The 24260-nt window shown below is 50.8% G+C and overlaps 1 protein-coding gene across 4 annotated transcripts in view; it reads left to right on the plus strand.

Annotated features, from left to right (window-relative positions):
* Positions 1-24260, plus strand: part of DOP1B (DOP1 leucine zipper like protein B) — a 58598-nt gene that overhangs the window by 29670 nt on the left and 4668 nt on the right. For 3 of the 4 annotated variants that reach the window (XM_029082204.2, XM_007669734.3, XM_039914463.1), the window contains 19 exons: positions 1436-1707; positions 2125-2277; positions 3053-3153; positions 3733-3923; positions 4648-6136; positions 7000-7111; positions 7592-7780; positions 9144-9272; positions 10547-10681; positions 11422-11477; positions 13684-13788; positions 13935-14001; positions 14891-15035; positions 15978-16060; positions 16458-16567; positions 18089-18235; positions 19128-19189; positions 21039-21167; positions 23430-23566. In XM_029082204.2, coding sequence (XP_028938037.1) covers positions 1436-1707; positions 2125-2277; positions 3053-3153; positions 3733-3923; positions 4648-6136; positions 7000-7111; positions 7592-7780; positions 9144-9272; positions 10547-10681; positions 11422-11477; positions 13684-13788; positions 13935-14001; positions 14891-15035; positions 15978-16060; positions 16458-16567; positions 18089-18235; positions 19128-19189; positions 21039-21167; positions 23430-23566 — 3812 coding nt within the window. The remainder of the gene's footprint in view (positions 1-1435; positions 1708-2124; positions 2278-3052; positions 3154-3732; positions 3924-4647; positions 6137-6999; positions 7112-7591; positions 7781-9143; positions 9273-10546; positions 10682-11421; positions 11478-13683; positions 13789-13934; positions 14002-14890; positions 15036-15977; positions 16061-16457; positions 16568-18088; positions 18236-19127; positions 19190-21038; positions 21168-23429; positions 23567-24260) is intronic. The other variant, XM_029082207.1, reaches the window with a different exon arrangement.

Consider the following 24260-nt stretch of genomic DNA (forward strand, 5'->3'; position numbering starts at 1 on the left):
TTACCATGAGCAAAGCACTCTACTGAGCGCTTGGGAGAGAGTACGATACAACAAACATGCACATTCCCGGCTCACAGTGAGCCCTGCGGTAGATACCAGGTAATCAGGTTGGATACAGCCCCTGTGCCACAGAGGGCTCATGGTCTTTATCCCCATTTTACAGATGAGGTAAATGAGGCACAGAAAAGTTGCGACGGGCCCCAGATCACCCAGCAGACAAGTGGTAGAGCTGGGATTGGAACCCAGGTCCTCTGACTTCAAGGCCCCTGCTCTTTCCATTAGGCCACGCTGCTTTGCCGGGTCCTCAGGTTTTCGCTCTCGTCTGTGGCTTGACACGCATCACCGGCAGTTGAAAAATTGGTGGTCAATATCCATGCGCTGATCTGTGAATCTATCATGGTATTTTCCAAAAATCATGAGCCACCTCAGGAAGCTGGGCTTCATTTTGAGTCCCTGCCTGGGCTCATCTGTGACTTAGAAATAAAGGAAAAAGAGATTTGGTGTCTCTGGTGCTCTGCATCTGGCTAGGAACTGGTCCTACTGTACCTTCCAAGTCACCGGACTGCGACTGACTTGGGCCTGTGGCTGAGGTTAGGCAGAACCAAAATCTGGGATTGGCCTTGAAAGCGGTGTATGCTCAGTTTATAATAATATTTACAATAAGTTTTACTTTCAAATGCTGACTCGGTGCTCAGCACTGGGGAAGCCACAAGGTTATCAAATTGGACATAACCCCTGCCCTTCATGGGACTCACAACTATCGTCCTCACAACTATCTTACCCTCATTTTATAAGCGAGGAAACTGAGGCCCGGAGAGGCAAAGTGTCTCTTGCAAGGTCACACAGTAAGCCGGGGCAGAGCTTGGAGCCAAACCCGGTTCTCCCCGTCACCTGGTCTTTCCACTAGACCACCCTGCCTCCCCACGCTACATCCTCAGTTCTGCCACACGCAACATGGCCTAGTGGCTAGAGCACAGGCCTGGGAGTCAGTTCCCAGTTCCGCTACTTACCTGCTTTGTCACCTTGGGCAAGTCACTTAACTTCTGTGTGCCTCAGTTACCTCATTTGTAAAATGGGGATTAAGATTGTGAGCTCTGTATGGGACAGGGACTTTAACCAACCTGATTATCTCGTAACTACCCCAGTGCTCCGAATAGTGCTGGGGACATAGTAAGCGCATAACAGATACCATTTTAAAAAAAATCATCAAAAAAACCCTCATTCTTCTGGAAGCATGTATCCATCCAGGTGATGGCTCAGTGTGGGAAGAACACTGAGTGCCTGGCATTGAGCACGGCAGCGGGTGTTTTCTTCAGGGCCAAGTTCTGCGACCTCACAGCCTCCGTTCTCTAGGGGAGCTGGTCATCCCTCCCCGAGGGTGCAAGCAATCCCAACATCTCCTGAGGCAAACTGGGGTGTCTCCCCTCCACGGCAGGTGGTCACGACTCCGGCTTCCCCCTCTGGCTCAAGTCCCTCATGACCGTCTGCTGCTGCGTGAGCGACTGCTACATCCAGAACGTCGCCATCTCCACCCTGCTGGAAGTGATCAACCACTCCCAGTCTCTGGCTCTGGTGATCGAGGACCGGGTGAAGCGGCACAAAGCCAGCGGGCACAACCCCTTCTTTGGGAAGCTGCAGATGGTCACGGTGCCTCCCGTCTCGCCCCCGGTCCTGAAGATCATCGCGGAGAAAACCGACTTCTACCAGGTCAGTGAGGGTCCGTCCCGACGGCCCCCTGCCCCGGGGTCCGCTGGCGGAAGGAGGAGGGACGGGACGGGATAGAGGAGGGCCTGGAAAAAGAGGAGCCGGAGAGGAAGAAGATGATTCTGACAATGATAATATACTTTTATCTCATGTATGATGAAACAACTAACGATAATAATAATATTGATGATGGTACTTGTTAAGCAAATACTTCCCCCGCTACCCATCAGCTCCCCAAGGGTTTCCTGCTTCCCCCGGTTCTCCCCCGTCAGTGACCCGACTTGAGGCCGTACCCTTAGCCCGGACTAATTGCCTTGAAGAGACTGACTCGAAATAAGCGTCAGAGTCCCGGGCCAAGCTATGGGACAGCAGGGGATGGACAAGGTCAAACAGGTGTCCCCGGTGCTGTCTCCCGCCCAGAGAGTGGCCCGGGTGCTGTGGAACCAGCTCAACAAGGAAACACGCGAGCATCACGGCACCTGTGTGGAGCTCTTCTACAGACTGCACTGCTTGGCCCCGTCACCCAACATCTGTGAGGATATCATCTGCCACATGCTGCTGGAGCCCGACAAAGTGAGTCCGTCTGCCCGCTCTCCCTCCCTCCTTCCTATTCTCTTTCTCCCTCCTTCCTGCTCTCTTTCTCCCTCCTTCCCACTCTCCCTCCATTCCTCCCACCCTTCAGTAGTTCCAGCATGCCACAGGCTGCCTGCCCGATATCTGAGCAGCTACCCTGGGCCGCATATCCTGAGAAGGTGCTCGAGAGACTTTTACACTAGTTTATCCGTTCCAGCCAAAGGGACGAAAAAGACTAAAAACTTACCACGTTGGCCAGACAGTGTTATCAACTCACAGTGCTGGGTCCTGGTGTTCATGTTAGTGAATAAAACCCAGTCCCCACCCTCATGGACCTCCCAACCTGATGGAAGGGGGCGGGGTCAACACGGGGAGAGCTGACATAGATTTTATGAGCTCAATGTCAGAATGGGTGGGGTTGAACAGGGAAGGCTTCCTGCAGAAAGTGGAGTTTGAGTCGTGATTCGAAGGCCAGAGCGGGCATGGAGGGAGGGCTGCGTTTGGGCCCACGGGAGCAGAGAGTTGTTCCGTGATTTGGGCAAGGGATGAGAGGAGAGAGCAGAGGACTCGGTGGAAGGGGCCGCCCAGGAGCCCCCCAGACCAGCCCCCCAGACGATGCACAGTGGGGTTGTCGCAGAACGGGAGAGTAACCTCAGATCGCCGTGGAACGATACGTCCGGTGCGGCTGGGCTCTGGACCGGTACCGCAGCTCTCGTGCTGCGTTAACCCGGTGGGTCAGAGGTGGCTTCCCTCTCGCTTGCTCTCTCCCCTGCAGGGGGCGAGGCTGGAGGCCCTGTTCCGATTCTCCGTCATCTGGCATCTGACACGAGAGATCCAAGGCGGCAGGGTCACCTCCCACAACCGGTCCTTCGACAGGTGAGACACAACCGTTCAGCCTTCAGCGGGGCTTCGGCTCCTCTGTCCTCTGCAGAGAGCCCTCTCAGAGGGCAGGTGTTCGGGTCTTCGCCCGGAGAAGACGTTCGATCTGTGTTCGGTAGAGGTCTCCGAGGTCTCCTCTGGGGAAAACGTAGCATGGTGTCTGTTTGTGTTGTGGTTGCTATGTATGTAAATTTGAGATTGGAAAAGTGAAACACAGGCCAGAAGGAAAGAGTTTCAGTGGAGAATGGTCAGCTCCCTAATGTTCGATGATCTCTGTGGATGATCCTTCCCTCTCTGTCTCTCTTTCCTCTGACCACCTTTTGGGCACCCTTGATCCACAACAGTTGACTTTTCTCCAGGGGCTGTTAATTCCCTCCCTCCCCCTTCCCCCCTGCCGCCAGTGACGATAATAGCCCAGATAAAACCTGAGATTGCCTCCCCGCGCCACCTTAGGGAGTTGAAGCTCTCTTCCCTGTCAGATATTATGAAAGAGGTTCGGTCTCCCCTTCACCGTTGCGGGAAGAGGAGGATGGACGTCCACTAGAGAGCAACTCCTGGCCCGTTTCTCTCCACCAGGTCACTCTTTGTAGTCCTGGACAGCCTGAATTGCTCAGACGGAGCCATTGGGGCGGCCGCCCAGGGCTGGCTGGTCCGGGCCCTGTCTCTGAACGACGTGGCCCGCATCCTGGAGCCGGTGCTGCTGCTCTTGCTGCAGCCGCGGACGCAACGCACCTCCATTGGCTGCATCGAGCGGCAGAGCTCGGCAGGTGAGCGGGCTTCCGGCCGGAAGGGCAGCCGCGGTGGGGACCACCTTCCAGGCGTCCTCTCCTCCAACCCCATCCCCTCACCTTGCCCCCCAGTCACTGTGGATGGAATGGTAAACATATGAAAAGATCTCCTAATGGTCAATAATTTGTGTTTACTGGTGAACTCCAGAGACATTTATTGAGAATTTACTGTGTGCAGAGCAGTGTTCTAAGCACTCGGGAGAGTACAGTCTAATGAGATAATAGACAAATCCCCTCCCCACAGAGACCTTACAGCCTAGATGGGGAGACAGATATTAATGTAAAGAAATGACAGACACGTGCATAAGTGCTGTGGAGCTGGGAGGGGAGATGAATAAAGGGAGTGAATCGAGGTGACGCAGAAGGGAGTGAAGTGTGGTGATAGAAGTTGCATTTAGCATTAAATGCCCACTGTGTGCAAAGACACTGTACTGAGCGCTTGGAAAGTGCAGTCAAGGCCCACGAGGAGCAGGGGTCGTGTCTTTTTCCTTTCGTTCATTTCTTCATTCATTCAATCATATCTATTGAGCGGTAACCGTGTGCAGAGCACTGTACTGAGCGCTTGAAACGTACAGTTCGGCAACAGATACAATTCCTCCCCTCCAAGCGTTCAGAGTAGTGCTGTGCGTGTAGTAGGCGCTCCACAAATACGAGCGATCGAGGGGTCGCAGCACGTTAAAGTCACTCTGGTCATTTCCGGCAGACCCGCGCCTCTGGTTTCCCGAGAGAAAGGGCGGACGCGGAGAGCCACCGGGCGCCTCGGAGCCCCCCGAAGGCGGCTCGGAGGACGAGCTGCCCTCAGGCCGGTTCACGACGGTGGACCGGGAGGCCATCTGGGCCGAGGTGGAGCGCGACCCGGAGAAGTTCCGGGCCCGGCCCGAGCCGGCCGACAACCCTCCGGGCCAGGCGGACGGACCCCAGGACAGCAGCGAGCGCACCGAATCGGCGGACCCCAGCTCCGGCCACACGGACAGCGAGGGCGGCTCCTCCTCGTCGATGCCTTCCCTCGACCCCCCGGGGCCGCCCGGCCTGGCGAGGGTCGACTCGGACAGGACCCAGGCTTCGGAGTCGCTCTCGAGCGACGAGGACCCGGACCTAGAGCTCCGGGCCGAGGCGGCGTCCGAGCCGCGGCGGCGGCGGAAGGAGGAGCAGGAGGCGACGGAGGCCCCGTTCCGGCACATCCTGCTGTACCTGCAGCCGTACGACTCCAGGAGGGTGCTCTATGCCTTGTCGGTGCTCGAGGCGGTGCTCAAGACCAACCCCGGGGAGTTCGTGGAGGCCGTGGCCCGGACCAGCATGGACACCAGCTCCACCGCTCACCTCAACCTGATTTATAACCTCCTGGCACGTCACCAGGAGGCTCTGGCGGGGCAGAGCTTCTACGGGCAACTGCCGGCCCACTCGCCCACCGTCTGCCCCCACTCCCTGCTGATCGAGCTGCTGACGGACCTCTGCCTGAGCTTCCTGCGCTCCTACTATCCCCGCCACCTGCCCGTCTCCCACCGCGACGTCCTGGGCAACAGGGACGTCCAGGTGAAGAGCGTGGAGGTCTTGATCCGCTTGGCCACCCAGCTGGTGGCCGTGGCCAAGGCGACCGAGGAGAAGGACGCGGCCTTCGTCCGCGAGCTGCTGGAGCGGTGCCGGCTGCAGGAGCTGGTCCTCCTGTCCCTGTCGGCCTCCATGCACGCGAGCCGGAGGCGCGGGGGCCCGGTCGCCGCCGCCCCCGACCGCCCCCGGGGCGAGCCCCCGTCCGAAGAGGGCCTCGTCAACCTGGGCCGGGACCAGATCTGGAGCGAGCACCCGCTGCAGCTGGAGCTGCTGAAGCTGCTGCAGGTCCTGATCGTGCTGGAGCACCATCTGGGCCGGCCGCAGGAGGAGCCCGACAGCCCGCAGGACCTGGCCGACCAGTGGCGCCGCGCGCTCGGCTTCCAGCGGGCCATCGGCGCCCTGAGCTACGTGCGGCCCCAGCCGGTCACCTCGCAGGGCCTGTTCGTCTCGGCCGTGGTGCGGGGCCTGCAGCCCGAGTACGGCCCCGCCATGCACCCGGCCTGGGTCGGCCTGGTCAGCGACTCGCTGCCCTACTTCGGCAAGTCCCTGGGTTGGACGGTCGCCCCCTTCGTCGTGCAGATTTGCAAGAACCTGGACGAGCTGGTCCGCCAGTACGAGAGCGAGACGGCCAAGCCGACGGGCGGGTGAGCCGGGGGCTGACGTGGGGGCGGGCCCCGGGGGTGGAGCCGGCCACGGAGGACCGCGGGGTTGCGGGTGGGAGACTCTGCGACGTCCCATCCGCGCCCCGCTGGCTCGGTAACTGAGCCTTAGTTTTCCCACCTGTCAAATGAGATGAGGGATAAAGACTCCACCTCTCCTAGTCCGACCTGATTAACTTGCGTCTATACCAGCACTTAGAACACACAGGAAGTGCATAACAGATGGTATTTATTATTATTCCTGTTATTATTATTTTAGAGCAGGCTCGCACAGGTTCATGTAAATGATAAATTTGTATTCTCTGTCTTTCTCACTCTCTCTCTCTCACCATGAGTTCACCCAAAAGCATCTAATTCTCCTCCCTTGGGAGAACCCCACTTAATAAATGCCATCATTATTATTATTAAGTACTTACTGTGTGCAATGTACAGCTGGGTGGATACAAGGTAATAATCAGATGGCACACAATCCCTGTCCCACGCAGGACTCACAGTCTAAGAGGAAGGGCGATCGTGTATCTTATCTCCATTTTACAGATGAGGAAACTGAGTCACAGAAAAGTAAAGGGTCTTCCCCAGGATTTCCATAGAGGGCAAGCGGCATTCGTTCACTCAGTCGTATTTATTGAGCGCTTACTGCGTGCTGAGCGCCGTACCGAGCGCTCGGAGAGTACAATTCGGCATCAGATAGAGACAATCACTACCCAACAGCGGGCTCAGGGTCTCGAAGGGGCAGAGCCGGGACTACAACATGGGGTGTCCCGAATCACGGTTGCATGAAATAGTTGACGGTTAAAGACTCTGTGCCCACTTGGTACCGAAACCGACTTATCGTTTCTCACCCGAAGCGTCACCTCCAAGAAGGAGAACATTCCTCCAGACTACCCTCTCACACTCCTGGAAGGTCTAACTACCATTAGTCACTTCTGCCTTTTGGAACAAGCCAGCCCCACCCTAAAGGTAATTGCGTTCTGCCAGTTCAAAAGGTCACTGGGACTCACGGCCAAGCTGCTTAAGCGCTCAGTCAAGGGGATTGACCGAGTTGAGAGTGTCTTTGGCCCCAAGGGAGGTGCAGGAAACGTGACGGATTGTTGTTCTCTGAAAGCTTCAAGTTTTCCCCTGGTTATAGAGGAAAGATCAGTAGCGTCCCTTTCCCTTGGGAAGGAAAGTGATGGTCAAAGCTCTGTGAACGGGGAAAATAGCCTGTGCTGGTACAAGAACACGTCCGTGGATATGATAGATATCAATCAGTGGTTCTGAGCGCCTACTTTTTGCAGAGCACCGTAATAAGTGCTGGGGAGAATACAGTAAGTAGTAGACACGGTCCCTGCCCTCAAGGAGCTTACAGTCTAGCGGAGTAGTCGCACCGGTCAAGTCCACTCTCAAGAAACTAACGCCCGGTTGAGTGACCGGAGCCGTGTGTCCATCTGTTGTGTTTAGCCATCCATCGGGAGCGACCCTACCAACCTGAGAAACGCCAGGAATGCCATTTTGGAGGAGCTGCCCCGGATCGTGAATACCATGGCCCTTCTCTGGAGCGCGGTCCGGAAGGAGGACGGTCAGAAGAGACCAGCCGATCTCCTCAGCGCCACCAGGGCGTCATCTTCGGTTTACTTCAAAGCCACCAAAGTAAGCTCCTCTGAATCCAACCCCGTCCCGATCCTCTGGCCGGCAGAAACCCTTAAATGGTACAGGGCTGGCAGATGTTAATCCCCTAATTAATGAATCAGTGGCTGCCACCAGAGCTCCCTGGGAGACCTAAGGTCCATCTGGTTTTATCCTGGACGGTCTGTGACGGTTACGGCACCAGGCATTTTTCAGTCTGGTATTTTTTATTTTCAGCTTCCGGTCTCCCTCCGCTTTGGCTCCTTCCACCAAGTCCCTCTTCTCCCCCCATTTTCAGGGTTTTAGGAGGGAGATGTGTCAGCTGTGGAGCAAGGGGGACAGGTTCAGGGTCCATCTGGTGACAAGTTCTGGGCTCTATGGATTTCCACAGAGAACTTTTTCGTCTGCTCTGATGACACCACCACATTGCTTTACGTAGCCTTCATGATATAGAAGCAGTGTGGCTTAGTGGAAAGAGCCCGGACTTGGAAGTCAGAGGTCGTGGGTTCTAATCTAGGCTCCGCCACTTATCAGCCGCGTGACTTTGGGCAAATCACTTAACTTCTCTGTGCCTCAGTGACCTCATCTCGAAAATGGGGATTAAGACTGTGAGCCCCACATGGGACAACCTGATTTCCTTCTATCTTCCCCAGTGCTTAGAACAGTCCTTGGCATATAGTAAGCACTTAACAGATACTATCATCATCATTATTATTAATATTATACCGCTGTCATTACTGGGTCAGCAAGGGAGTGTCTGGTGTTCTTTAGTGCTCTTAATGGTCACCCCACTGCCCTACCTGTAGGAAGAGCTTGAAAGGGTTGGTGAGAGTGTGGATTTGGGGGGTTCAGCTTCAGAGGGGTGTATGGTCCCTTCTCTTTCTGAAGTTTTCCCCCTTAAGAAAAGAAAAAGAACCCACACCCACCTTGATTTTCATTCAGGATCCTGTGGGCTTCCCTCCGCCGTATAATCTCTCCCGGGTTGCTCTGCCCATTCCTGAGGTCTGAAGGGCAGAACTCTGTGGTTTTCTCGGGCCAGGAGCCAAACAAACTCTCCACCTGGGCCCCCGAGTAGGTTCTCGAGCAGGCAGTGGACAACTTCACCTCCCTCCCCTGGTAAAAATGACAGGGACGGAGCCCGAGCAGGCGCCTTGGATGCTCCCTCCGCTTCCTACACGCGTGCTCCAGGCCCTGCAGTCCGAACTGCACCAGCCATGCCCCTCGTGACTATTACGCTACAGAATTATGTAGTAAGAGTAGTATGTAGTACAGGATTACGTATTATGCCACTACAGAATTACTCTCGCCTATTCGGAACGAGCCCGAGGCGGGACTCGAGTAGGGGACCCTTCCGGCAGGGTTCGGCCAGCAAATTTTTGTGTTCCAGACGATAAGGCAAAAGATTTTGGACTTCTTGAACCCGCTGACAGCCCAGCTTGGGGTGCAGTTGGCCTCCGCCGTCGCCGCGGTGTGGAGCCGCAAGAAAGCCAGGCGGCAGAATAAGATGAAGGTAAAGGTCAGTGTTTGGGTGCAGGCGGAAGGCGAAAATTTGAAGCGGGTGGCTTTTCTTTCCCGGGGGTTGAGAATGGAGCCGGTTGGGAACGTCGGTGGAAGGGTGGGGGGGCGTTGCATAGGGTTGGGGGTGGTGGGGATCCAGAGCTGGTCACTGACCCCTGAAGGACCCCATTTCTTCTCTCTCGGGGGGCGGCAGTCTCATCTTCATTCAAGGCTGCTCCCCCCAGATTGGGATTTGAAAGCCAGGGGAAAGAAGGTGGGCCTGGGAGTCGGGAGACTTGCGTTCTAATCCTGGTTCTGTCACTTACCTGCTCTGTGACCTCGGGTAACTCACTTCTCTGGGCCTTAGTTCCCTCATGGATTTAATTTCTGTTTTCCCTCCTACTTGAACTCTGAGCCCCATTTGGGACAGAGAAAGTGTCCAACCTGAATATCTTGTATCTATCGCAGTGCTTGGCACACAGTAAGTGCATAACAAATATCATTATTATCATGTTATTTCTGAGTGGAATCTTCCCAACAGAGCAGGAGGTCCGGAGCAGCTGGGGAAAATCCCTGGTCACTGCGAACAAGCTCCTTTGTGAGCAGGTATCGTGTTTAGTGACTCTGTTGTACTCTCCCACTGACTCTGTTGTACTCTCCCAAGGATTTTCTACAGTGTTCTGCTCACAGTAAGCGCTCAGTAAATACCAGTGATTGATTTGCGAGAGCTGTTTTGTGAAAACCTTGCCACAAAGAAAGCCTTTGGGGAGGGGGAAGCCTTTGAAGTGGGGGCTTCTCCTGGATTCCTCCACCTGCCTACTTCCCCAGAAAGGGAATGGGCAGGAACTGCCAAGTTTTCACCAACCAACCAGCAAGGACGAGGCTGAGAATAGAGCAGATTTACTCTCCTCCCCAAGTCCTGGAAGCTTGCATTTTTTTATGGTAATTGTTAAGCGCTTACTGTGTGCCAGGCACTGTACTAAGCACTGGGCTAGATACAAGCTAATCAGTTGAACACAGTTCATATCCCACTTGGGGCTCAAAATTACCTCATCTGTAAAATGGGGATTTAGACTGAGGCACAGACAAGTTAAGGTACGTGCCCAAGGTCACACAGCAGACAAGTGGCAGAGCCGGGATTAGCACCCAGGTCCTCTAACTTCCAGGCCTGTGCTCTTCCCACTAAGCCATGCCACCCCCTTCTGGCTTCAACCACTCCCCCACCTCTTCCCTAGGATGGTCTTGGGGTGGAGAGAGCAGATTTCACCTATGAGGATTATTTCCACCCTGCAGATCATTCCTGAGGCGAGTGGGTCTCAACTGACCCTCGTGGACCTGCTCTGTTCCCTGCACACCTTGAAGACGGACACCATATTACACTTGGTGAAAGAGGTGGTCAAGAAGCCGTCCCAGATTAAAGGCGAAGAGGTAAGGGGGGAAGGTGTGCCTGGTGAAGTCTCTGTGGGCTGGACTGCAGGATGTCTCAGGAGCATAGCAGGTGGAGCTACAGAGGGGAGTGGGAGCTGTAGGATATGGGGCTGCAAGCTCATACCTTGCCGATGAAATTCCTCCCCATCATAACTCCCCATCCTTTGGGAATGTTTTTCTATGCTCGTCTTCCCTTTTGTGGCCAATTTTATCCTTGATCTCTGCCAATTATAGTGGTGGTCCCTCCCTTTGGGAGATTATACTGTCCATTGTCAATTCTGTGGATGAATAAGATAAAATTGGTGCATCACAGCTGTACTGTATTTAGAACACAATTTAAAACACATAATAGAGCGGGGTTTGATTTCTGTCCTTGAATATCCTCTTCTAATACTGGGGGAAAAAAGAGTTTGGAAAATTTTTGAATGGACTTGCGGGGGAAGACTGGAGGCTGAAGGTCCAGATACCCAGAAGTGGAGCCTCTGCAGTTCTTGACTGAGCGACATTACCTGGGAAATGTGCTCTTAAGCCATAGGTCGGGGGAGTCATTAGCCCTAGAAAGTCCTGTAAGAGCAGCCAACAGGACCACGTTCTGGGGTAGACATCTCTCTCTTGGGAGCAGGAGTGAAGGCCCAAATGTTCTTTTTCCAGCTGCGTGGCCCTCACAGGGGACAGAATCCAAAAGCTTTTTCTGGTTACTTTTCCTCTCCAAGTGACATTCGCGCGTGTCTCATTTTCAGAAATCCTCTCTGGTGGATATCCCGATGTTACAGTTCAGCTTTGCTTTTATCCAGAGGTAACTGGAATGGGGACAGAGGAGAAGGAGGAGGGAGGCAAGGGGAGGTACTGTCTTTGTTTGGTTGAGAGTCTCTTAGGTCACCCTTCTGATTATAATGATTGTGATTGTAAATGTGATTGAATGAGTAATTACTAATTCAGACAGCAACTCATTTATAATCAATAGGCCATGGATATTTACTGAGCACTTACTGTGTGTACAGCACTGTACTGAGATGTTGGAAGAGCACAGTACAACAGGGTAGGTAGATAGGATCCTGGCCCTCAGGGAGCTTACGGTCTAGCAAAAGGCCCATAATCTACGAGAGAACTCCCAATCAGGCAGAACACTGGCCTTGGCACGGGCCCTGCTCTTAAGAGCTCAGTGAGCTAAAAAGCCACAATCCTCATAAATATTTACTGACAGTGACGTTCCATCCAAAAAACAAATTGAACAGATTTGGCCTTGACTCCCCCCTCCTTCAGATCCATTGACCTCATCTCTCTCCTCACCCCCTTCTCTCCTCCTTGAGCGGGACAGAAAAATTGGCTTCTTAGGCCTGAAAGGAGGAGTTGGGGAGGTAATGTTCCCTGTGGAAGCCATGGGAAGGAAAACAACTTGCCATTTCGTATTGTCAGTGAAGCGGACACAACTCTGAGAGTCTTTCTTGGCATTTTCATTCTCCTGCACACACCACAGCTGGGTGCCATGAACTTTCTCTGGACGGCTGTGTTCAGGAAACCCTGATCCCCTTCCCCCTCATCACCAGTTCAGTCTTCATCTCCTCCAAGAGTCATTCCCCATCTAATTTCCCCACTTCCCGACCCTAACAGTCTTCCCCAACCATGTACCTGGCTATTTATAGCCACCTGGAGGACTATTAAATGTACCCTATTAGCCAGGCATTCGCCTTACCTATAAATTGTTTTAGCGAATGTCTTCTCCACTCGTCCTTGATGGCAGAGATCATGTCCACCTACTCTATCATACTCTCCAAAGCAGTTAGTCCCATACTCTGAGGTGGTAGGCACTCAATAAATGCTGTTGATTAATTGCTGTGCACACAACGGGTGCTCAGTAAACACTACTGATTGCACAAATTGGGCAATGGTTTGGGCTTGTCAGGGAGAACTTCGTGTAGGAGGAGGGTCGACAGAAGAGCAGAGACAAAATGTAGACAGAAGCAGAAAGGGCTGGGTGCAGAGGGCTAAAAGAAGAAATTGCTGCTTCCTTTTTACCTTGATTAGCTTCTTGCTGCCAAGACCGTCTGAACCATTCCTGGATTTCATATTCTGATTGATTTTTCCCTAGTGGGTTAGGAGCAAGAGAAGACTGGGATGGGCAGGCTACCCCTTAAAGAGAATTCCTGCTGTACCAGGTATCCAGCTTATGGTTTTAAATTGTAGCCGGCCCTTGGTTAAATAAAGCAGCTGGTATCCATGGGACAGAGCTGGGCCTTGACTGCCGCTGTTTGTTTTTGCTTTTTTTAATTAAATGAATGTATTAGTAGCCAATTGTGAATAGAAAGTGCTCTTCGAAAGTCTTTGGGGATCAGGTGGTGTTTGTAAAAAACACAGAAAATACAGTCTAAGGGTAGAGGTGTTTCTGGCTTCCGTTCTTGGTTGCGTTTGAAGCAGGGGCCCTTTCCATCCTTGCTCAGCATGGACCCTAGCATTGTATTCCCTCAGGCCAGCACCCTTAACCTGCCAAGATCCGCCTAGAGGACCTTCCTGTATTGCCAGAGTAGTAGCCTGGTCTATATAATCACCAGCAGCAACAATAATAATAATTAGCTATTTCATCCTGACATATTGGTACAATGGTTTGTTATAACCTTTTCCTTCCTCCTGCTCCCCCTTTTTGTAAATATCGCCATCTTCCCCATTACACTATTAGCTCCTGGTGGGCAGGGAATGTGAGCCTCCCTAATGAATGTTAATTGTGATATTTGGACCTTGCTTTGGTTAAAATGTCCTAAGTGCTTAGTATAACTCCTCGCAATCAGTAAGAGATCAGAAAATACCAGTGGTTGGCTGTGAGTTAGACCAGCGTCACTTCCTAGCAGGGCCCTATTGGGGTGAACAGTGAACTCGCTGTGGGAAGGGAATGTGACTGTTTATTGTTATATTGTACTCTCCCAAGCGGTGCTTTGCACACAGTAAGCAGGCGATAAATATGACTGACTGAATGAATGAATACTGAACCGTTCCAATTGTCCACACAGGCTCCCTGTCTCCGCGCTGCAGGAGAATTTTCCACCCCTGTTGGGCGTCTTGAAGGAATCGGTACAGCTGAACCTGGCTCCACCTGGATATTTTTTGCTTCTCAGGTACCGTCCCCTCCACCAGAGACCCCAGTGAATGGTTTTTACTGAACGCTCCCTCCCGGCAGCCACGTGTTCTCTCTGGTCGGGAATTTCTGTACCTAAGCCAGGCTGCTCTCGTTGTTGACCTGAAGTAAATTGTCTTTCAACAGCATGCTGAATGATTTCGTGACCAGAACTCCTACCCTGGAAAACAAGAAGGATCAGAAGGACCTGCAGGTGGGTGTGAACTTTTCCACTGATACGCTAACCCTGCAGAAGGTTTCAGCCATTTGCAGTTTTGTCTTAAACGTAACCTCTGAGGATTCACTAAAGGAGGAGACTAACGTGGCCCTGGAGGATGACATTTATCAGAGGCAGCCTGGCCTAGTGAGAAAAGAGACAGGACTACTTTGGCGACCTGGGTTTTAATCCCAGTTGTGCTGTGAGTCCTGGAGAAGTCACTTAACCTCTTGTGGGCCTCGGTTTCTTTATTTGTAAAATCGGGATAAGATATCTGTGTTCACTCCCCCTTAGAGTGAGAGGCTCGTGTGGGCAGGGATTATGGCTGACTTTATTTCCTTGCATCTACCCCGACACTTTGTAATGTTTAATGAATACTGTAATTATTACCTAAACCTTCCTGTTTCCCCCATTCCATTTCCATGGTTTATTGGTCAGAGTAGGCCAGAGATCAGGCCAAGCAGATTCAGAGCTGAGTACTTGCTGGAAAACAGGGCAGACCAAGTCATCTCTGGCAGGGACTTCCCTCGTAGGGATTCTGCTGTCTGATTACTCACATTAGGAGAGAAAGAATGCAGCCCAGTGCAGAAAGCACAGACCAGGAATTCAGGCAACTTAAGTTCTCATCCTGGCTCTGCCACTTGTCTGCTGTGTGACAGTGGACAAGTCACTTGGCTTCTTTGTGCTTCAGTTTCTTCATCGGTATAATGGGGAGTAAATACCTATTTTTCCCTCTCCCTTTTGACTGTGAGCACATGTTGGGCAGGGACCGTGTCCGACCCGATCACCTTGTGTCTACTCCAGCACTTAGTACAGTGCTTGGCACACAGTAAGCCCTTAACAAATTATTATTATTATTATTGTTGCTGCTGTTTTTGTTTATTAGGAGGTCACCCAAAAAATCCTGGAAGCTGTGGGCAACGTGGCTGGCTCTTCTCTAGAGCAGACCAGCTGGCTGAGCCGAAATCTGGAGGTGAAAGCCCAGCCCCAGATCACAGTAGACGAATCCGACGCTGAAGAAGATTTGGGTGGTAAGCAGGAGTTTTCATTTTATCACCCTTTTTCCTCTCCCTTTGGTCTCACACATTAACCGCTGGGGACATTGCCTGTGGCCAGTTGAATACAGGTCACCTTAGGATCGTGGAACGCCACCAATTTAACTATACTGTTAACTTGGGTATGCCTGTAGATAAGATGTGAATGAGTGGTCCCCAAAATACACCTTGGCTTATATCACCTGGCTATGCTGAGCCCCGAAAATGGTTTTACGTCAAACGTTGGGGTAAGAGGAGCCGAAATAGCACTTTTAGATTTGAATACTGTGAAGAAAAGAAAGTTTCTCTTCACATGTTCCTGTCTGGAGGAAAGTGTTAATAGTGGAAACGCCCTAGCCACCCCTTTTCCCTTGAGAGTGACAAAAAAAGTTGGCTTCTTAGGCCCGAGAGGAGGAATTAGGGAAGTACTGTGGAACCTGTGGGAAGGAAAACCACATGACATTTCATATCGATGGTCAATTCGACACAACTCTGAGAGCCTTTCTCGTTGGTTTTATTCTCCACATGCCCTAACTGGTTGCCACAAACTGTCTCTAGGCAACTGTTTCCAGAAGCCCCTCCCTCCCTTCCCCACAACTCTCTATAGAAACTGGCGTTTGGGCTGTCCCTGAGCCCAGGGCTAGTAGTTGGCAGGACGGTAACCGATCTGTTGACACCCGAGTTGCCCAATATAGTGCAAGGCCCAAACTTGGTATTCAGTTCGGTATTGTATTGTGAATACTCCAGAGAGAAATTCGAGATGAGCATCTTCACCATCATTGGTCTCTTCATTCAGTCTGCGCTGAATGTGTGCAGAGCACTGGACTAAGCAGTCTTCTCCCCTGTAGTGAGTCCAGTGGATAGGAGACGTGAAATATCTTATTTTCCCCCAGTTGGTGTCAAAATACAAATGCAACCTCTCTTTGATTTTTCTAATAGATGTTCCCACAGTCCCTTCTTCAATGGTATCGGCCTCTGCCCCGTCCGCGTACAGCGTCCAAGCGCTTTCTCTTCTCGCCGAGGTAAGGACTGGATCCCCTTCACTGGCGAAGGTGAAACTTGATGGCTGCTTCCCTCCTTTACCTAAAGGCTCCCCTCTAGTGAAGGGGAGATACTGTGGGCAGATATTGTGCCTATCAACTTTGTTATCAGACTCTCCCAGGAGCTTAGAACACTGTTCTGCACTCTGGAAGCATTCAGTAAATACCGTTTACTGATTTCAGAAGACGAAACTGGGAAACGGCGATTTTTGAGTTCACTGAAGTGTGGCCCTACTGAGCTGACACGCAGACCCACCTCAGGGATTTTGATTGCTAGAACAACCCACTGGCTTGACCTATCGCTTCCCCAAACCCTCGTGCCTCTGGCTACCGAGTCTGGCTCCCGATTTGAGATCTTCCTTACCTGATTGTCTTCCAGGTCCTGGCTTCTCTCCTAGACGTGGTCTATCGTAGCGACGAGAAGGAGAAAGCTCTGCCACTAATCTCACGTTTGCTATATTATGTTTTCCCTTACTTACGCAATCACAGGTAATCTCTTCTTCGATAGTCCCAGGGTAGTAGTTATGATAATAAGTGAGGTATTCGGTAAACGCTTTCTATATACCATGCACTCTGCTAAGCGCTGGGGTAGATAAATTACAGTCGGATCAGACATAATCTCTGTCCCATGTGGGGCTCACTGTCTAAGGAGGTGGTTGTGGGGAGGACGGGAAGTACACTTTCCAGATAAGGAAACGCAAGCACAGAAGTCAAGTGACTTGCCCAAGGCCACACAACGGGTCGGGGGGTGATGTTCTCATAGAACTTCATGGACATCTCTTCTCTTCATTCGTCCTCCTGCCTCTAAAATATTTTAATGCTTGTCTCAGTAGATTGTAGGATCCTTAGAACAGTGCTCGGCACATAGTAAGTGCTTAACGAATGCCATCATTATTATCCCAGAGGGCAAGGATCACGTCTGTTCAGTCGTATACTCTGCTGAGCCCTCAGTCAGTGCTGGGTAGTATGGGAGTGTGTGTTGGTGTGGGTGTATTGTGGTTCCTTTATCTGGGCTGACGCTCAATGTCAGAAGGCTCTTTCCCTAATTCTGCCACTGTGCCTCCACATTGAAAGAAGCTCACTGCCACTGGCTTGAAAATAATCAATCAAGCTCTTCCCCTTTTATCTTACCTCACTAATTTCCTCCTCCAGTCCAGCCCACACGCTTCACCCCTCTGATGCCGGCATTCTCGATCTCGTCTATCCTGCCATCGCCCCCTTGCCCGTGTCCTCCCCCTGGCCTGGAACTCCCCAATTCACATACAACCAACCATCCCTCTTCCCCATCTTCAAGACCTTATTAAAAATCACATCTCCTCCAAGAGGCCTTCCCCATCTAAGCCCGTATTTCCCCTACCCCCTCTCCCTTCTGCATCGCCTGTGCACTTGGATCTGTTCCCTGTAAGCACTTGACATTCACCATCCCCTCAGGCCCACGCATTTGGGTATGTTTCCGGAATTCATTTCACTGTCTGTCTCCCCCTCTACATATCTCCTCCAAGAGGCCTTCCCAGACTAAGCCCCTCCTTTCCTCCTATCCCACTCCCTTCTGCTTCATCCTGACTTGCTCCCTCGATTCTTCTCCCCCTCCTAGCCACAGCACTTATGTTCATATCTGTCATTTATTTATTTGTGTTGATGTCTGCCTCCTCCCCTCTAGGCTGTAAGCTCGTTGTGGGTAGGGAATGAGTCCATTTATTGTTGTATTGTCCTCTCCCAAGCGCTTAGTACGGTGCCCTGCACACAGTAAGCGTTCAGAAAATACAATTGAATGAATGAAGGAATAGACTATAAGCTCCTGATGGACAGAGGTCGTGTCTACCAATTCTGTTGTAGTGTACTCTCCCAAGTGGTTAGTACGGTGCTTTGCACACATAAATATCATCGGTTAAAAGCCATATTCTGGCTGAACTGAGTGTATGGGGGGTGTATCTTTAGATAACACTTGTGACCCGTGTGGAACGTTCTCTTCCCCGCCACCCCTCCTTCCACACCCTCTCTTTCCGATAGTGCCTACAACATCCCCAGCTTCCGGGCCGGAGCTCAGCTGCTCAGCTCCCTCAGTGGTTACGCCTACACCAAACGAACTTGGAAAAAGGAGGTTCTGGAGCTCTACATGGACCCGGCTTTCTTCCAGATGGATACATCCTGCGTGCAGTAAGGAGCGGCGGGGCTAAATCAGGGAAGACTGTCTGTCCTGACCATGGAGGCAAGGGGTTAGATCAGGTTTAGGGAAGGAAAATCACTAATTGAGAGATTTAATCTACAGTCCAGGAGGGAGATCCCATCTCCCACGGTAAGAAGGTTTCGGGTCTAAATCACCTGGCTGGCTTCTACTCTGAGGATGCTGATGACTCGGTCCCCGTGGGGTCTGGCCGGGGTGGCGGTAGAGATTATGAAGGCCAAGCACTGCCACCACTGGGGCAGACCGATGGCCATTCCGCCAGTGGCCAATGGATGCTTGAAGGAATCTTGGGTGGTTCCCCTCTGGTCATCTCTTCTCCCAGACCACCTAACTCGGGTCTCCAATCCATGATTTTTGAGCCTCTTGTTCCTGAAGCTTAGTCAAATTATTGCAGTACTCAGCGCCCCGGCCAGTCATGGCAATATTTAGACCAACCTTAACTCTTCCTCGTGAACCAGATGGGAGGTGGGTAGCGTAGCCCCTTCTTCAGAGGTTGTGAACCGGCAACAGATGTGAGATCTCGGGGGTCGGGTAGGAGCACGGGCAGAGATTCATTCATAGACCCGAGGCCCCAGGCACAGAATAAGCAGTGGGGTCCGGAACCTCCAATCTAACACTCTCTCTCGCTTTTCATTCTCCATGACTGCTGTGGGTGGGTAGAGGAGCCAAGTGGAGATCGCCTAGCCCTGGTTCAGTTTTTCCTCTCACACCTGCTAAATTTTCCTTCCAGCTTCACAAACCTCTTTGGGGAACGGATGGGGAAGGAGAAGTTTCTTAAATGAGCCTTGGGGAAAAAGATTCTGTTCCTGATCATTTTCACCTGGCTGGTTTAACTCTGGTATTACTCTTTTTTCCTCTCTCCAGTTGGAAATCCATTATCGACCATCTTCTGACGCACGAGAAAACCATGTTTAAAGATTTGATGAGTAAGTACCGTGGTATTTGCGGATGGTGTATCACGGAAATGACCGAATGCTGGGCTAGGAGATTTGCCCGAGGACCCCGAAACCAGACGTAGACCCTTCTGAGATCCAGTCAATCCTAAACAGATTGGTTTTCAGACCAAGAGTTCTGGCTAAATGACCAGCCCCCACAAGTCTGAATGACTCTGTAAGCTCTTCCTCTAGACTCTGAACTCCATGTTGTATTGTTGTTTTGTGCGTGGCTCAGTGGCAAGAGCCCGGGGTTGGGAGTCAGAAGTCATGGGCTCTAATCCCGGCTCTGCCACTTGTCAGCTGTGTGACTTTGGGCCAGTCACTGCACTTCTCTGTACCTCAGTTACCTCATCTGGGAAATGGGGATTAATAATAATGTTGGTATTTGTTAAGCGCTTACTATGTGCCGAGCACTGTTCTAAGCGCTGGGGTAGATACAGGGTCATCAGGTTGTCCCACGTGAGGCTCACAGTTAATCCCCATTTTATTCATTCATTCATTCATTCATTCAATAGTATTTATTGAGCGCTTACTATGTGCAGAGCACTGTACTAAGCGCTTGGGATGAACAAGTCGGCAACAGATAGAGACAGTCCCTGCCGTTTGACGGGCTTACAGTCTAATCGGGGGAGACGGACAGACAAGAACAATGGCACTAAACAGCGTCAAGGGGAAGAACATCTCGTAAAAACAATGGCAACTAAATAGAATCAAGGCGATGTACAATTCATTAACAAAATAAATAGGGTAACGAAAATATATACAGTTGAGCGGACGAGTACAGTGCTGTGGGGATGGGAAGGGAGAGGTGGAGGAGCAGAGGGAAAAGGGGAAAATGAGGCTTTAGCTGCGGAGAGGTAAAGGGGGCATGGCAGAGGGAGTAGAGGGGGAAGAGGAGCTCAGTCTGGGAAGGCCTCTTGGAGGAGGTGATTTTTAAGTAAGGTTTTGAAGAGGGAAAGAGAATCAGTTTGGCGGAAGTGAGGAGGGAGGGCGTTCCAGGACCGCGGGAGGACGTGACTCAGGGGTCGACGGCGGGATAGGCGAGACCGAGGGACGGCGAGGAGCAGATGAGGGAACTGAGGCACAGAGAAGTTAAGTGACTTTCCCACAGTCACACAGCTGACAAGAGGCAGAGCCGGAAGTCGAACTCATGACCTCTGACTCCGAAGCCCAGGCTCTTTTCCACTGAGCCATGCTACTTCCCCACTTGGATTAAGACTGTGAGCCCCACGTGGGACATCCTGATCACCTTGTATCCCCCCAGCGCTTAGAACAGTGCTTGGCACATAGCGCTTAATAAATACCATTATTATTATTATTCTCCCAAGCACTTAGTCCAGTGCTCTGCCCATAGTAAATGCTCAATAGTCAATGCCACTGATGAATTGATGGATTAATGAGGGACGAAAGTGTTGGGCAATGTCTTCTGGTCCCTCCTGGACTGGAACTGATGATGGTGAAAGCATCTCTCCTTGGAGTACTCTCCTAAACACTTAGTGCAGCGCTCTGCACACAGTAAGTGCTCAATAAATGGCTCAGTGGAAAGAGCCCGGGCTTGGGAGTCAAATGTAGTGCGTTCTAATCCCGGCTCTGCCGCTTGTCAGCCGAGTGACTTTGGGCAAGTCACTTAACTTCTCCGTGCCTCTGTTCCCTCATCTGTAAAATAGGGATTAAGACTGTGAGTCCCACATGGGACAACCTGATTACCTTATATCTACCCTAGCGCTTAGGACAGTGCTTGGCACATGGTAAGCGCTTAACCAATATCATTGTCCTTATTATTAATGACAGGCTGATTTTTCTTCCCTGCCACTGAGGGTCCATTTATTCTTCTTTTCAGCCATGCAGAGCAGTTCTCTAAAACTCTTCTCGAGTTATGAGCAGAAAGCCATGCTCTTGAAGCGTCAGGCTTTTGCCGTCTTCAGCGGCGAGATCGATCAGTATCACCTCTATCTTCCACTGATACAAGGTAAGAAGCTTGTCTCGGGCCTCCACCCCCATGCCTGCCACCTCTCCATCCCAGCTGGTCTTGGTTTAAATCGGCAACTCCCCAGTCCATTTTGGGAGGGGGACTGCATCCAATCTGATTATCTCAAGCCTCCCTATTGCTTAGAGCAGCGTTTGGCACATAGTGAGTGCTTAACAAATCCCATAATTCATTCATTAAAGTAATTATTATTATCATTACTTCTGAGGACAGGGACTTCATCCTCAGCCATGGAGTGTGTTCTAAGGCTCAATGCCCTCCGGGTGTTCAGACAATAATGTTGACAGACTAAATATGAAAGACAAAATGGCACTGGGGAAGTTTACCTTGAAGACAGTGGGGGCTGGATCATGTCAGGGACTTTCTGGAAATGAGGAATTTAGAGAGAGAGACAGAGTGTGTGACTGACTGTCTTGCTGGTTCTGCCACCTCCCTGAAGAGAAGAAACTACAATTCCCATGAAAGTATCTGCTTATTGTTATATTGTATACGCCCAAGTTCTTAGTACAGTGCTCTCCATGTAGCGTTCAATAAATGCGATTGATTGAATGAATGAATGAATAACTGGCCTGTCAGTCACCACAAATGCATGGTCTCATTCCATCCCTAGGCCCACCCCCCCGTTTGGCCCCTCTCTGCTGGATTTACCTCCTCCACACCTAAGAGGTTTCCCAAGTGCTGCCCATTCCCTTCTTTAAAACTCGAGTAAAAAGCCACTGAATCCATGAAGCCTTCCAGATTAAGCCTGTATAACTCCAGTTACACCGTCACATCAGTAACTCAGAGAGCTATGGATCTCTGCCTTAAACGTTCATAAGTATATCACCTCCATTGGGTTCTCATTTGTTAAATGATGTTGCTTGCCATCTGTTCCCATTTAGGTGGTCAGCTATCTGAGGGCAGGAACTGTGTCTTCCCCTTCATATGTCCCCCTCTCCCTAATGCACATTCATAATTCCTTTGGTGGAAGGGGCCCAGTGTAACCTTTCAACTCATTGGCTGACACGCTCCTGATTTTTGTAGAAGCATTCTGACGGCATGGCCTAGTGGAAACAACACAGGCCTTGGTATCAGAAGGCCTCGGTTCTAATCCCGGATCCACCACTTACAGGCTGTGAGACCTTGGACAAGTCACTTAACTTTTCTGGGCCTCTGTAGGAATGAGGATAAGATACCTGTTCCTTCCCACAAACGCTTTTGCCCTCCCGACACTGTCAGCCCCATGTGGGAGTGGGACTGTGTCGGATCTGTTTAGACTGTGAGCTTGTTGTGGGTAGAGAACATGTCTGTGGTGTATTGTACTCTCCCAAGCGCTTAGAACAGCACTTTGCACACAGTAAGAGCTCAATAATATGATTAAATAGATGTTTATATTGGATCTATTCCAGCACATAACACACCATGCTTGACACTTAGTAAGTGCTTAATACCACTGTTATGATGATGATTTTATAATGTGTTTCCACTCCACCAATTTGGAGTCTTCCGAAGGAGATTGTGACAATAGGCTACTCGAGCGGGGTTAGGAAAGCTTTCTCAGTGGTGACGTCTTTTTCATTACTGTGGTTATTATGGTTTTCATTAAGCGCTTACTGTGTTGTAAGAACTGGTGTAAGATACAAGTTAATCCGTACATTAAGGATGAGCTGAGCTGGGTTGAAGCCCCACCTGCAGTTGGGTTCAAAGAAAAAAAAAATAGATTCTTCTTCCTGTTCAAAACTTTAATATAATAGTGATTTGCTGTGGAAATTCACTGAAACAAAGAACTCACTTGATAAACTTGAGTCAGTTATGGGCCGTGCTCTATGGTTGGAGAAGCAGCGTGGCTCAGTGGAAAGAGCACGGGCTTTGGAGTCAGGGCTCATGAGTTCGAATCCCAGCTCTGCCACTTGTCGGCTGTGTGACTGTGGGCAAGTCACTTAACTTCTCTGTGCCTCAGTTCCCTCATCTGTAAAATGGGGATTAAGACTGTGAGCCCCACGTGGGACAACCTGATTCCCCTTTGTCTACCCCAGCGCTTAGAACAGTGCTCGGCACATAGTAAGCGCTTAACAAATACCAACATTATTATTATTGGGTCTTTTGTTCAGGTGTAACAGATTGTGTGATTTTTCCACCTAGCCGAGTTAGACACCAATCTACATTTTAAAAAAAAATATCGAAGATATAAACGTAGTCCTATAATAAAGAGTATATTTAATTTCCCAAGATGTCTCTGATCCCTTAAAAATTTTCTCTCCCCAGAACGACTGACGGACAATCTACGAGTTGGACAGACGTCCCTAGTTGCTGCTCAGATGTTTCTCTTTTTCAGAGTGTTGCTGCTAAGAATCTCTCCTCAGCATCTGACCTCCCTGTGGCCCATCATGGTCACAGAACTGGTGAGCAGTCAATCACTAGTATCGGGAAGCAGTGTAGCCTAGTGGAACGAACGCAGGCCTGGGAGTCAGAGGACGTGGGTTCTAATCTCAGCTCTGCCACTTGTCTGCAGTGTGACCTTGGGCGAGTGACTTCACTTCTCTGCACCTTAGTTTGTTCATCTCTAAAATGGAGATTAAATACCTGTTCTCCTTCCTGTTTAGACTGTGAGCCCCATGTAGGGCAGTAACTGTGTCCAACCTGATTAACTTGTATCTACCCAGCGTTTTGTACAGAGTTTGGCACAGAGTAAGCACTTAAGAAATTGAATGATTGCTAATAGTATTAATGGAGCACCTCATGTTTTTGAGGCACTTGGGAGAGTATGGTAATTGGTAGGCATGATCCCTGTCTTGAAGGAATTAGCGGAGTACAACCTTTTATTTATTCTTGGACTATTTTGTCTTTGAAAAGTGGTTTTCAGACACATTTCATTAGCATGATCTTTCCTGAGGTCAACAATGGGGAAGGGAATGGAAGGGTAACCCTAAGGGAAAAAAATTGGTGATTTTTAACTTAGCTGTCCCAACAAAATGGTAGAAATTGAAGTTTTGAAGTAGGCGTGCATATGATCGACCAATCAGTGGTATTTATTGAGTGCTTGTTGTGTGCAGAGGCGCTTGGGAGAAAATAAACACTTCGTTCACTGCTCTGCAC

Source organism: Ornithorhynchus anatinus, chromosome 17 (genome assembly GCF_004115215.2).
Source record: "Ornithorhynchus anatinus isolate Pmale09 chromosome 17, mOrnAna1.pri.v4, whole genome shotgun sequence".
Classification (NCBI taxonomy): domain Eukaryota; kingdom Metazoa; phylum Chordata; class Mammalia; order Monotremata; family Ornithorhynchidae; genus Ornithorhynchus; species Ornithorhynchus anatinus.